The sequence below is a fragment of the Chenopodium quinoa genome, unplaced genomic scaffold (assembly GCF_001683475.1).
Source record: "Chenopodium quinoa cultivar QQ74 unplaced genomic scaffold, ASM168347v1, whole genome shotgun sequence".
Classification (NCBI taxonomy): domain Eukaryota; kingdom Viridiplantae; phylum Streptophyta; class Magnoliopsida; order Caryophyllales; family Amaranthaceae; genus Chenopodium; species Chenopodium quinoa.
In genome coordinates, this window is record NW_018742205.1 from 2,715,237 (window position 1) to 2,729,866 (window position 14,630).

Genomic DNA, 14,630 nt, shown 5'->3' on the forward strand with positions numbered 1-14,630 from the left:
AACTTTCTTATCCTAATAATTTGGTTCCCAAGCCTTTTTTTTAAATGGTAATTGACAGAATTTCTGCATTCTATTTTGAGAGAGGAGACATTTTTGAGAAATTCCAAGTTTCTCAACATGAGAAACAAACTATGTTTTTCAAATGGCAAAGACATAAATAAAAGCGCTTTTTTTTTCCTGTTACCTTACAAATTTAACCTCTTTAGAAACAAATTTTGTTTCTTATGTTGAGTAACTGGGACAGCCTCGATATATTTGGGTACTTTTTTTTTTCACAAAGGGAATTTTAAATCACAATTTGTTGAAATGAAACACTTGAAAGAGTAAGTGATTCGACAAATTTATGATAATGTATCCTGGTTAACAAAGCAGTCCGCCGCTTGATTAGCTTCTCTAAACTCGTATAAGTTGAAAAATGTAAGAAATAAAATAAAACTGAAATAATAATATTAATAGTACATAAGTTCGTATAACAAAATAGACTTTTCCTTATTCAATTTATAAAAGTACCAAATTTAAAATACGAAGAATATGGCGCATATGATTGGGATGTCTGGATGTATAAGATGCGAGGAACATTTGCTGACCCAGCTATATGGACAATTTCTGCTAATCATCTATCAAGATATAGAAAAAATAATAAGTTACACAGAATTTCCCCAAGACACTGAGGTTTACTGAAAGCCCCACGATTCTTCGCTGAGAGCCTAGAAGTTCTCTGTAAAAGTGGTCTGCAAAGATGATCGGCGTGGCAAACCCATTGGATAATACAACAAAGACGACCATTAGCAAAGGAATTGTTGCAGCTGCCTTAGTGTATCAAGGTTGTATGTTAGTGTACAATATACAATGATGGCTCGAGCAGTCAGCCCTTCGATCTGCTTGTACCTCCACAAGCAGCAGCTCCACTTTATAATTCTTCAATAAGACATAATAGGGGAAACTGGTTTTTAGACCAAGACAAGCTCCCCTTCTTGTTGTTCTTGCTGCTCCACTAGCTGGCTTTCCTCTCGATATGGAAGAAGAATACGTTTTATGTCTTCGGAACTAAGTGTCTCATACTCCAATAGAGCATTAGCTAGAGCGTGTAATGCCTTCTCATGCTGGAAAAATGTCAGCACAGTTAAGAATAAATCTAGTCTAGATTAAAAGAAAGAAGCTACGCTACTTGGACTCGAGTACTTGTGCTAGTGAAGGTATGGGTCACACACTTGAAGTGGAGAGTCCAAGTAATATAATCTCGAGCACTTGTGCCAGACTCCCAGTAAAGGTATGGGTCACACACTCGAAGCATAGTAAGTTATTTTTTTGGTTTAAGATTTATATAATTATATTTAAATTAATGCCCTAACTGATCCAGGGAAGCTTAAGAATTTCATCTTCTTTGTTTGTGCTTTCTTACTCTTCGGCACATTCATCATTGTCTCAATGGTTGGGTGAAATTGATTGACATTATAGTTATGATGTTGGAACTTGCATTTACCATCATCATTGTTTAAAAAGGGTGAATAACATCGACCAATAGAGACATTTCGACTATTTACTTGATCTTCTACATTGGTAAAAAAAAATTATTGTATCGAGAATCTTCTCCATTCTATTCCCGAAACTCTTGAAGTCCATTCATACCATATCTACAATTTCGCTAGCCCAAAAATCAACTACGGTCTACGTTAAAAAAAATAAAAAATTGGTTAATCATATTACCAAAATTCTAATTAATTGTATCATGCAAAATTGTGTTGCGGCATCCCAATATAAGCTAAATCGAAAGTAAAAAGAAAATTAGTATAATAGCATACAACCTCAATTGCAACATCTTTAGCCGACTTCTTTGCTACATCAGGCTTCTTCTCAACTTCATGAGTAGACTTCTTCTAGGCAACTTCTTCTTAACATCATCCACACACTCTTTCTTGAGCGGCTTCTTCCCAACATCATCAAACACCTTTCCAATATCATCAATAGACTTCATTTTGGGCGGTTTCTTCCCAACATCATCAACTGTAGACTTCTTCCTAGGTGGCATGTTTATGTGGGAATTGTACTATATTATTAAGGAGTCATACGCTTTTTATATATAATTTAAGTCATGTAATGTTTATTATATATATAAAAAGTGCATGACTCCCTAATAATATAATACAATGCCCACATAAACATGCCACCCAGGAAGAAGCCTACTGATATTGTTGAGAAGAAGCCTGCTGTAGCAAAGAAATCGGCTAAAGATGTTGCAATTGAGATTGTATGCTATTATTCTAATTTTCTTTTTACTTTAGATTTAACTTATATTGGGATGCCACAACACAATTTTACATGATACAATTAATTAGAATTAGAATCTAAGTAATATGATTAACCAATTATAACATTGTTTTAATGTTAACCGTAGTTGATTTTCGGGCTAACGAAGTTGCAAATAGAATGGATGAACTTAAAGAGTTCCGGAAATAGAATGGAGAAAATTCTCGATACAATATTTTTTTTTACTAATGTAGAAGATCAAGGAAATAGTTGAAATGTCTCTACCGATTGATGTAATTCACACATTTTAAACAATAATAATCATAAACGGAAGTTTCAACATCGTGACTATAATGTTGATCAATTTCACCAAACCATTGAGACAACGATGAATGTGCCAAAGGACGGGAAAGCACAAACGAAGAAGATGAAATTCGTAAGTTTCTCCGGATGATTTTTAAAAATTCGGTTAGGGCATTTATTTAAATATAAATATATAAATCTTAAACAAACAAATAATGTACTGTCTTTTTATTTAAAGTAATCTCGAGTACTGTCTTTGTATTTAACTAGTAGGGAGATAGCTAGTTGATAAGGAAATTTTTAACTAACCTTTTTTAGCAAGGCCTTCACGCGATCATATGCGTCTCTAAGGAGTTTGACAACCTATTGCACAATAACCAGTAGAGTATTGGTCATCACGCTAACACCTTAACTATATAGTAGAATTTGGAATTCTTAGACTGACCTCTGCGTCAATACGGGACTGCATATCTGAACCTGGCCTTTCTTTGATATGAACAGGACCAATTGCATCACTCATCCCACAGCTTGTTACCTTGCAAATCAAACAATGGGCCAGCATTTATTAAATGTGATGAATACTCCGTATTAACTTATTTGTTGGTATCAAATCAAATTTAAGACCAGTACTTCCTTTCTAACAAGATAACTAAACAAAAGTTTTACCAAGCCATACCATATATTGAGCAAGCTCTGTCGCCGTGTTAAGGTCACTACTGGCTCCAGTTGTAATGTAATCTTGACCAAATATAAGCTCCTCTGCTACCCTACCTCCCATACAAACATCAAGTCGGGCCAATAGTTGCCTTTTGCTAACTGAGGTCTCATCATTTGAAGGCAGTTGTGTGACCATCCCTAAAGCAGATCCACGTGGTATAATTGTAGCTTTATGGATGGGATGAGCGCCCTCAGTGTTCAAAGCTACAATTGCATGGCCGCTCTCGTGGTATGCAGTAAGCTGCAGACAGGGCAAGTAGATAATAGCTTGTTTATTCATTTCTTTTGTGCTACATATGCATTAAATTAGAATTACTGTAATCCCTATTTTCTTTATTCTGCCATTCATCTTTGTGAACTGAAAATTTTTGTTCCCTTATAGATAATTTAGTGATTCAAGTACAATTGGATTGAGGGGGGGTCCTTGTTTAGTTGTTTTGCACATGTTTGTATTTTGTAGTCTACTGTAAATCATTGACACAGACATCCAGATTGCTCCATCCTAAACAGCCTATGCATAGAATTTTGCTAAAAGCATAACACTATTGCCCCATAGAAAAGGTGCAACTTCTCGCAATTATAAGTGTAAGACAATTTTGTAGATGACCATTTTCAGTGAGACGGTAGAAGGATCTATTTTCTAAAAAATATGCCAATTAAGTGTCTTCAAGATATACTATCTTCCTAGGCTGACCATTTTGGTACAAATTTCTAGTAAGTTATATACTCACCTTTTTGGAATCCTCAGTTATGAACATAGTTTTTCGCTCTGTACCCATTAATATTCTGTCCTTTGCAAACTCCAATTGAGAAGATGTCAATTTTTCAGCACCTTCCACTGCAGCCTTGATGGCGGCTATGTTGACCAAATTAGCCAGATCTGGAGAAGAGGTACCACAAGGTAATGTAGAAAAGTCACAGGAAACATTTGTCGGAATAATTGACTCAGTCATCAAAAACTTGGAAATGTGTGGAATTTCTTGGTGTGATGGAAAACAGACATAAATTTACCTGCCCCATTGAATCCCGGGGTACCCCGAGCAATTGCTTTGACATCGACATCATCTGCAACTGGTTTATCCTGTAAATAAAGCTCTAGGATATCTTGGCGACCCTGTACATCTGGACTGGGAACAACAATCTAAAAATAATGGCATGTTAGTGAACTTTATTGGTTCTGATTTATGAGGAACATTTATTCTTAAACCTTGTTTAATATTTTAGCAAACATTTCAATCACAAGACGGATAACTACTATTTGATCTTTTAAATAAGCCTTATGTTTTCACGAAATGAGATTTACTTTCTGATAAGATGGGCCATGACTTCTGTCAGAACAAGTATCCAGACTTTTTTGACAGTTGGCTGTGAATTTGGCCATTTGGGTACCCCAAGTTGTCTAGCTTGGGACAACATGGATAAGTATTCATTACAATTTTGATCATTTGGGATAATATTGGGGTACCTGAATCTAGTACAAGTGTTCAGTCCAAGGTTAGCTTAGTTGGATATTTTAGAGCATCATACCCACCTCAACCCGACAATGAACTCAAGATTTAATAAAACAAAAATGGGAATCAACCAAAGTCCAGGTCTAAATGCCAGAAATCAAGGAACTCCAGATACATCTATTTGGTTTAAGGGATGCCACCTGCTTGCTCTAAAGAACAGCCAACACCTTTCTAGAGTCTAGACTACTTCCTCTTAGATGACCTTAAGGTAGGTTCAGTTATTTTAACAAGATAATGGAACTTACATGTCTATCAAATCTGCCGGGTCTGGTCAAAGCTGGATCCAGAATATCAGGCAAGTTTGTTGCAGCCATCAATATAATGCCCTGCATCAAATATCAAATTAAGAATTACTGCATATTGCATAATTTATATTGCACTATTACTGTGAACTTTTATTATGTACCTCATTCTGTTCAAAGCCATCCATTTCCACAAGCAGTTGATGCAAGGTCTTTTTGGTATGTCCTTCCCATTGTTTTCTAGTTGATCCAATGGCATCAATTTCATCAATGAAAATTATGCATGGAGCCTGCAGAAACAGTAATATATGTAAGTTTACTTAGAGATTATGTGGATCCCAGGATGAATATTGAGAATGCACATCAAATGCCCGAAATCCTCATTGTGCTGAACTACCCCCCCCCCCCCCCAAAAAAAAAAAAAGAAAATGTTTGGCTAAAGTGAATTTCTAAATTCAAAGGAAGGGAAGCCTCCGTCAACCTAAGACATTGAGTTTCAAGACATAATACTAATGAGGCTACTGATAGTGATCAATCAACAAAAATCTAACTTCGAGGGCTATGACAATGATCCTAAACAAACAAGATATCTACCTTAATATCCACTCAGTACAAGGAGGTTTTTTTTTTTTTTTTTTTTTTTTTTTTTTTTTTTTTTCTCTGTGGCTTCATAGCAATAAAGGGTAAGAATTTATGAAGGAGAGCTACTAAAACGCAAAAGATCAACAGACAGAAAAGCATAGTGATTGTGTAAATCATAAAAGTTAAACCTTTTTCTTAGCTGCTTGGAATAAAGACCTCACTCGTCGAGCACCAACACCAACAAACCTGCAGTGACAAAATATTATTTAACTTGCGAATATGGATGATTATTTCCCAGAATCAAAACACCATCCATCCAGTGTGTAGCAAAAGGCACACACAAAATGAAAAAAGACAATTTCAGGAGAGCACACTAAGACTTAGGAAAAAAAATCCAATTAAAACTTGCTTTTATGAGCAGTTACATCACAGTACAAGTTTGTGAGGTTGTTAATCTCCAGAATAAAACTTAGTATACCATAGAAATATTTACAAGAATCATTTCACTTGTAAAACTTTAGTAATTTACTTCCAAGATGTGTCAGTGTTATCAAAGGATGTATCTAGTTTCCACAAAAGCAACCGCCAATGATAGAACACTTACATCTCCTCAAATTCAGAACCTGCCCTGTAGAAAAATGGTACTCCAGCTTCCCCGGCAATAGCCTTCAAAGTTCCAGATGCATTAACAAGTTGTCAGCCTTAAACATAAAGAGAAGTAATATACAATAAGCCAAAGCCCTCAGGTAACATGACTACATGAGTAGCTATTTCACAGGCATAGGAAAAGCTCTAATAATAAGAGAGGCCAATGCGAAGCTTCATGCCTTTGTCTACAATAGACCTTAATCGAAATACTATAAAGTTCATTCTTTGAAATAGCATAACAACCAGTATTCAGCAGTTAAGCATCAATTTTAAGCTTACTTAACGGGAGCAGGTGACCAAAGATTTTGACATTGATTTTATTTCAATGATTAACTTCTATTTCCATACTTGATGAACAAATTTCAAGAGTTGCAACTTTTAAAATTTTATAAGTTATAAACAAAAAAAACCCTTTTAATTAGGGTCAAGCTATGTTGCTCAAACTTAGGTACTCATATCCGACATGGTTAAGTATCCAAAAGTTCAACTCGCCTATTTATGAGAAATTTGTCCATGATTTTGGCCCAATATGAATGGTCAAAGTGTTCTACTCATGTCCGAGTGTCAAGGATCCTTGTAAAATGAAAAGTCCAAGTAACATAGACTAGGTTCATGATGAACTAGAATATGGTCATTACCATATATGGAGGATCAGCATATTGCTGAAATGTGCATCAGGACTTGGCCAAGTGTACAAAACTACAAACTATTGAGAAGAGAGGATGAAAAATGAAAAAAAATTAAAATTAAAATTAAAATTGGACGAAAACAACAAAGGGACAATGGTATTGCCAAAATGAAGAATTAAGTTGTTGCATAGGAGAAAATTCACTTGCATAAAGACCTTTGAAGAGTTGGTTTGTAATGAGCATTAGAAGTAGATGATTTAGCTCTAATTTTTACATTCAAAGTTATTACATAAAATTCCAAGAAGAGCATCACAAAAAACAGCACATGCTATGAACAGTAAATAAATTAGTCAATAAAAAAGGGACAAGTGTGAGTTTATGACAACCTTTGGATATCTACCCTAAGAATTATTTCTTCCGTTCCATTTATATTGCATCACGTAGAGTTTTCATAGTTCCCAAATCCCAATGCACAACTTTACACATTAATTATCTGTAGGTAAATATTATAAAAAGTTGGTATTTTGAAAGTATATATCCAGACAAATCTAAAAAGATTCCACATGACTCTTTTTCCATGTGCATAAATCATAATAGTGTGTGAGTAGTGTAAAAGTCCACATGTTGCAACATTTATGGGACATGGGAAGTAGTTAGCATGCAATACACAAAACATGATTAAAAAAGAACAGCATTACGCATTCACTGTCCCAAGACTCCCAGTTTGCTAGATTCTATTTTTCTCTTATTCTCAAGAGGTCACCAGACTCTGGCATGGATTTGTATTAACACTATTTTCAATCTAATAAATACCACTTCCCGCCATATAAAGTTACCAATTTTGCTGTATTTATATGGTTTGGCATTCCATGTAAGAATCTAACAAAACTTCAACAGCAATGTGTAGAGTTATGAGATCAACATCAACATCTCCCCTTGGGGAATAAATTACTTACTAATCAGAATTATCAAATTACAAGCTCCTCTAAGAGAACATATATCTAAGACTAGCTTCATATACTGACACTGAACAAACAACATAGAACTTACGGAATAAATTTGGGAGCCCCTATGTGTTATTTATTAAGAAAAAATCTAATATGCATCACTAATCTGATTTCGTAAGCATCCTCATGAGCATGAAAGATCTGTAGCTATTAATTTAAAATTCAGTCTATTCAAGATATCATATTCAGTAACAGTTCACCTCAACTGCTAAGTACATGCCCATATGAGCATAAAGCTTCAGCTGGTTATACGGTTCATCAATTTGAACTACCCACAAAAGCACCCATCCAAAGCACCACAACCAAATTACGCAGGCAACACATAACATTCTAAGATCATGTGATTTCCTTTTCAAGAAGCTCCAAAAGGTTTGAGAAAGGAGTACCTTGGCAAGCAGTGTTTTCCCGGTACCAGGAGCTCCAGTCAAAAGAATTCCCTGCCATCAGAGATACAAATTGTTGTTAAAGTGAAAAAAGACGGCAAATAGAAATTTCTAGTATTTTAAGTTTTAACCCATTATAAATAGACGTTTATGTACAGGTTACAACTAATGCGTAAAACACCAGCAGTAGTAACAACAATTTTAACAACAAGAATATACAAGATCATATATTTGACCAATCAAAAACTATCAGAGAGTTGTTATTAGTGAAAGATCTACAGTGTATTTTCTTTTCAACCTAATAAAAGTAAAAACACAGAAGATCAATCAATGTTTGATGTCTATAAGAATTATCTTTCCCTTGCATTTAATAAAAAAGTACATAATCTTATCATTAAGACCTTCCCTAGCTAAGCAACCAATACCTTTTTCTATGCCAAGATACTGCTCAAATTTCTTGTTCAATGTTGCCACATTTTGCCCAAAACAAAACAGAGGCATGTTTAGCAATGAATAATCATTGATGTAGTTTGACACTTAAAGTTGACTAGAGTACAAATGATCATGATCAAAAGAATTTTTTTTTTTACAAAAATATATATCAGGGAGGGGAGGAGGACCAAGGAAAATTTTGACAAAGGGACAACTTAGACACAGACATACTATCAAAGGACAGCATGATCTAGAAGACAGTTAACGTCACAGACATTATAATGTCGAGGGTAGGCTCTCTGAATGGAAGTCGAATGCACAATAGGTGGCTGGAAAGAGTGCTGGAGGAATCAAAGATGGAGCATGTACACATCAGCAAGGCGCAATGGACAGGCAACAGAGGAGTAGTTGTAGCTCAGAGGAAAGTTGCTACAGAGAACAGCAATAACAATAGAAAGTTGGACCTAGAAATTTAATTAATTTATAGACATGCATTATTACCACCAACTACTACAGGGATAGCAATAAGTACCATTTCCTTAGAAAAAAATAGTGGAACAAAAAGGCAGTGAAAACAGGAGAAAGAGAAGAGTTTGAAAGGAAGTTTAGAACCAGTAGCAGTAAGCAAAGGTGGGCATCATATAAAGGAAAAAACCAAAAAAAAAGTAACAGAGAGCAAGAGCAAGAGGAGGTAAGAAACTAAGAATAGTACCCAACGTTTAAGTGTATACTCACATCAGCTACTGAAAAATCATAAGCTGCAAAATTCTCTAATTCATCACATATAACCAAGATTTTAAAAGGGATTCTCCAAGTAAATAGTAAACATTTTGATGGCATTAAGTGGAGAAGCAACATATTCAATACACACAAAACTGGAGATCTAACAGACCTTTGGCAACTTCCCTCCAAGGCGAGTAAATTTAGCAGGATTTTTGAGGTATTCCACCACCTCCTCGAGCTCTTGTTTTGCATCATCACAGCCCTTAACGTCCTTAAAAGTTTTGACATTCTGAACAAAAACCAGCTAATCAGCACCCAAAAATGACAAGTTTTAATTTGTAAATATCCATTTTAATTCCTATAAATCTGCATGAGAAATTTTAAAACAAGGGTAATATATGCCAAACAGAACAATACTTCTGCATCACATTCTTGAAGAGCTTGCATCAAGTAACCATAATATACAATTAATCAAACACCCAAAATCACTCTTATACAGCTGGATTAGATCTCTTTTAACCTAAAGTGAAGACTGATCATATTACTGTGTTAATGAGCCAAACAGTAGGATGAAATGTTATGGAAAGGATAATACCTTTTCTGGAACAACTTCTTTACTCAATTCCTTGGTAGAGTACGAAGAATTTGATCCAACACCAGAGGTTCCTATACCACCTAAGCTAGTTATGTACTTCTGAAGTGCAGTAGCTCCCATTATCCTGAACCAATACGGAAATAATTCAAGACAGGAATTTATTGCATCAACACCCAGTGTCAAAGCTGAAGAGGAGCTGACATAAGATGGACAGATCAATTTGATAGCACCCAAGGCAGAATTTTACACAATAAATAGCGACCATAAATACATATAACAGACTCACGAAAGAACTTGTACCAAACTAAACCAACAGCGATAGTGAAGAGGATAGTTGAGAAGAGCTCTTGTGCAAGACGAGACGATTTGTTGGACACCTTAGGATCAACCTGAACAAACACAATCCACAGAGAGTTATGACTAGTAACAGAAACATTGTATAGAGTATATTAACTAAAGTATATCATGGTCCTGGAACAGGATGTGCATCCTGGTCCAGGATGAATATATAGTTAAAAAAATTATATAGTTTGTAGTAAAAATAAATTAAAAAAAACACTATCTTTTTCGTCTTCTTTTTTATTTTTTGCTTCAGGAGTGAAAATGAGCATATAATTAAAATACTTGAACATGTTAAAAATTCTTGTAATCGTTGGAATCTTTGTTCATTATTTTTTAACTATATGTTCATCCAAGACCAGGATACGCATCATGGTCTCAAGTCCGTGATATATATATATATATAACAATTGAAATATTTAATAGTAATCAATGTGCGACAATAACTTCCAACTTTCAGTACAGTTTCACCAAATTCCATAGCTGAGTGCCCTCAAACAACACAAATTCATACATAAAGAGGACTATTTATCTAACAGGCCACCTTACCATCAACACATGTAATGGCTGCTTCTCAGATATTCCAGGGTTAAAGGAAAGCTCCTCTGTATTTCCTGAAGCACGTTGTTTCAACTCTTGTAGCTACAAGAAGGATCATAATTGATGAGAAACGGGTACTGGTGATAACAAATTAACACTAAACTGGATACAATTGAGTGTATAATCAAAAGTAATTACGGAAGTAAGCTAGAATGTATATTTAAGTGACATGAATCATAAAGTCAATGACCAGCTACAATGGAATTTCATTAAGGAATACAGTTAAAACAAAAAAAATTAAAAAAAAGGAAGTACACAATGCATAGGCAAGTAGATTTTTAGGCATACTCATTGTAGCAATGCATTTGATACTACATATATATATTTTTTTTTCAGACGGGGATGCTACATAACATAATAAGTTTCACATTGTGTCACTTCCAACCAAAGAGCCGAAAGAGGGCATAAGAGAAGAAACCAAAAAATGCTTAATAATCAGCAGTAAGCTAGATAATGAGCCTACTAATTCCAGTTTCTTGCAGCTGCTTGGATTTTGGTAGTTCCAGGCCTTTCAGCATCACAAGATTAAACTTATTTTGGGCTAATTGATGTAAGAGCAATGCAATTATTTGCACCTTTTTCATTTAAGACCTACAAACGGATTTGTTATCTTTAGTACTTCCAAAAGTTACAACTTTAATGTATGAGAAAAACATGGCGTACTTAACAAGTTTCAACAAGGTGTCAATGTCAAAAGAGAAGCTGGTTAAAACAAAAGATAAGAAACCTCAAGTGATATGAAGACAACGGTAGAAGAGGAGGTCCACCATGTTACAGTTCGGTCAGTATAAATATTGTAATTGTACTGACTTAAGGTAAGTATATGTGAGGATTTAGGATTAAACGCTTAATGTCACATTTTTCGTAAAGTCCAACTAATGCATCTGTTAACAACATATTTTGATGTAAGGAAAATATAAAAAGGCATAATGAATCACACTTCGACAAAGTCCATAGAGCAGAGCTCCTGGTCAAAACTTTTTTTAAAAAAAAAAACGGGAAAGTTGGAGTAAGATTAGCACAATTAAAAGAGAAGATCTGTTGCATTTAGGGCTTGACAAGGTTAACCTGTCTTTCAGGTAAATTGATGTGAGGATAAAACACTAATTGGCATCAAGTTTATACTAGTTTACTAATGATTTGTTGTCAAAATATGAAGAGGAGGTACTTTGTACAGCATATTAAGTTCTACAAGATCCATATATTAACTGGACAAAGCCAAATGGAAGAAACTCAGAAGTGGCACATAGACAGAGAGAAGAGCGGTAGCTTAAGATTTGCATTTTACAATCAGAAATGTAACAACAGCATATAATAATTATTTAAAAGAATAGGAAGTTACCAATGTAGGGAGACTGGATGGCTTCCCAGATTGCTCATCAGGAAGGTACTCAGCAATGGCATTCGTAGATACCAAAGCTCGAAGATATTCTATGACACCTCGACTATCCACTGCAAGATCTCTTTGTTCAAATCGCTTGATGACAGATTCAGGGCTGAAAAGACAATTCAAAAAATACATCACTATTTTATTTTATTTTTCCTTTTCTTACTTTAGAATAGGAGATAGGATAACCTAGCAGCTAAAAATAAAAACAAATTACAAAATGGGATGAAGATGCAAGACAAAATCGGTACAATGCTGCAGAGCTCCTTTGTAAACAGTTTATTTTGCTTTTCACCGTTCATTATAATTTTCCTAAATCCCATAGGTGGGGAAAAGATGAAATCCTAAATGCTGTATTAACTCCTAAAACCTTTAAGCCCATTAGTAGCAAGTAGAGCTATCATTTTCAGGCACTTCGGAATAAGCAGCTCTAATGATCCCAAATGTGAGTATTTTCGGACACATTACAAACATGAAGAAGCAACGGTAACTTTCAAGAACTCTATATAATCTTTAAACCTTTGCCACTAAAAAGGTCCAACCTTTGATACTTTACAGCTTCTGCTCATTCAAGATATAAAAGTCTAAACCCTTAAGCATTGTCAACAAATTAGCTAAGTAGCAAGTAAAAAACTGTTCAATTGGCTACTAGTCACAATTCAAAGCAAATGCAAACCAAATTAATCGCCAGGACCTAGTCACATACCCAAAAACAAAAAACAAGATATCAATTCACCTGCAAATATTGAACAAATTCCAAATAATTATACACAATCATCACATTCACCCACATTGCCTCAAATTTTCAAGCAAGAACAAAAAGGCAACATTAAAAATCAAAGTATTCAGATAATTACTATTCCCGTGACAAATTCCAACCTATGCTTGTTGAGCTCAGCGAGCAAAGAACTCTGCATGGTGGCATCATTCGGATTGGCGTCGGCCTCGGCGATCAAACGCTGCAGCCGTTTCTCCTGCTGCCACGGCCACCATCTCAACCACCCAGATAACCAAATATTCTCCAACTTTTTTTTAAAATTAACCCAAACTCCCACCAAAAACACTACTATTGCCAATTTACCCTCTTCCCCCTTCTTCTCCCCTTCAAAACCCTCATTCTCCTCATCACTTTCTCTCTCCCCAATTCTCAAGACACTCTCCTCATTACCACTATCACTAATACTGCTAATACTAGGGTTTTCAAGCTCCTGGGCAGAATTATCCCCATTTTTACCATCAAATTCAAGGAAAGAATCAGAATTCGAGGAACTGGGTTTTTCAATTGGGTCAGAATTTGAGCTAATGTGGGGGTTTTGAGGGTGTAATGTGCAACAACTAATGGAAAATTTACGGGAACGAGAAATACAATAATTTAGGGCAAAAGATTGAGAAAATTGAGGGCTAAAACGAAGAATTGGGGATAAACGTATTAAAGGGACAGAATTTGGGGGTTTCAACAAAAGAGAAGCTTGTAATGTCGTCATATTTGTTCTTCTGCTTCTGGGTTTTACTGTGTTTATTGGTTTTTCAAATTGAAAGCTATCTCCTTCTCTCTCCTTCAAGGAGGTGTAACAATGGAGGAGAGAGAAAGAGGCAAAAGAAGGGAAGAAGAAGAAGAAGAAGAAGAAGAAGAAGGGTAGAGAGTAAAAACCTTATCTTTGGAGGGATTGGATTGGATTGATTGAAATTGGCGCCTGGTGAGTCGAGCGAGTGGTGGAAGTGTGCAACTCGGTCCAGTCAACTGTTGTAGACAGTGTTAGTTCAAGGAAAGATTAGGGAAGTAGGGACAAAGGGACAAAGAATCGTTTGGTTTCTTGTTGTGGAAATTTTGTATCCTCTTCTTCTTCACACGTTAATTCTTGTTGTGATCTATGGACTATGGGACTATTAAATTGAGGTTTTGGTTTGGACTATTAACAGTTGTAAAATATCACAATAGGAAATGTAAATCGTTAAAATTCAAACCTACAATATATAAATGAACTTATAATATACAAATGAACCTACTATGTATTTAGTAGGAAATAAACCTATAATATAAATAAACCTACTATGTATTTACAATGAAATGATCCTATTTACAATGTTTACAAATGAACCTACTATGTATTTACAGTCGTGGATAGGAGATAGGTATTCATGACTTTTTCCATCCGAGCCTAATGAACACTGAAAACAAGCCTCTTTATATAGAATCGTAGAGTAGAGAACAAGATAACTATCAAATAATTTACGAGATTATGAAGATAATCTTATATATATTTTTTTATATTATTTTCAATAGA

At 35.0% G+C, this 14,630-nt stretch overlaps 1 protein-coding gene across 1 annotated transcript; it reads right to left on the minus strand.

The window, feature by feature from the left end:
- Positions 1-430: 430 nt before the first annotated feature.
- Positions 431-14,139, minus strand: LOC110729143 (ATP-dependent zinc metalloprotease FTSH 11, chloroplastic/mitochondrial-like). The gene is made up of 17 exons (XM_021908867.1): positions 13,225-14,139; positions 12,301-12,454; positions 10,908-11,000; positions 10,320-10,408; positions 10,020-10,143; positions 9,594-9,713; positions 8,273-8,323; positions 6,207-6,268; positions 5,791-5,848; positions 5,185-5,310; positions 5,024-5,104; positions 4,279-4,408; positions 3,999-4,147; positions 3,227-3,508; positions 2,996-3,085; positions 2,860-2,913; positions 431-1,103 (listed from the first exon to the last, which is right to left on the minus strand). Exons 1-17 carry the CDS (start codon positions 13,827-13,829, stop codon positions 951-953), a joined length of 2,421 nt encoding a protein of 806 aa, XP_021764559.1. The 5' UTR covers positions 13,830-14,139; the 3' UTR covers positions 431-950.
- Between the last annotated feature and the right edge of the window lie 491 nt (positions 14,140-14,630).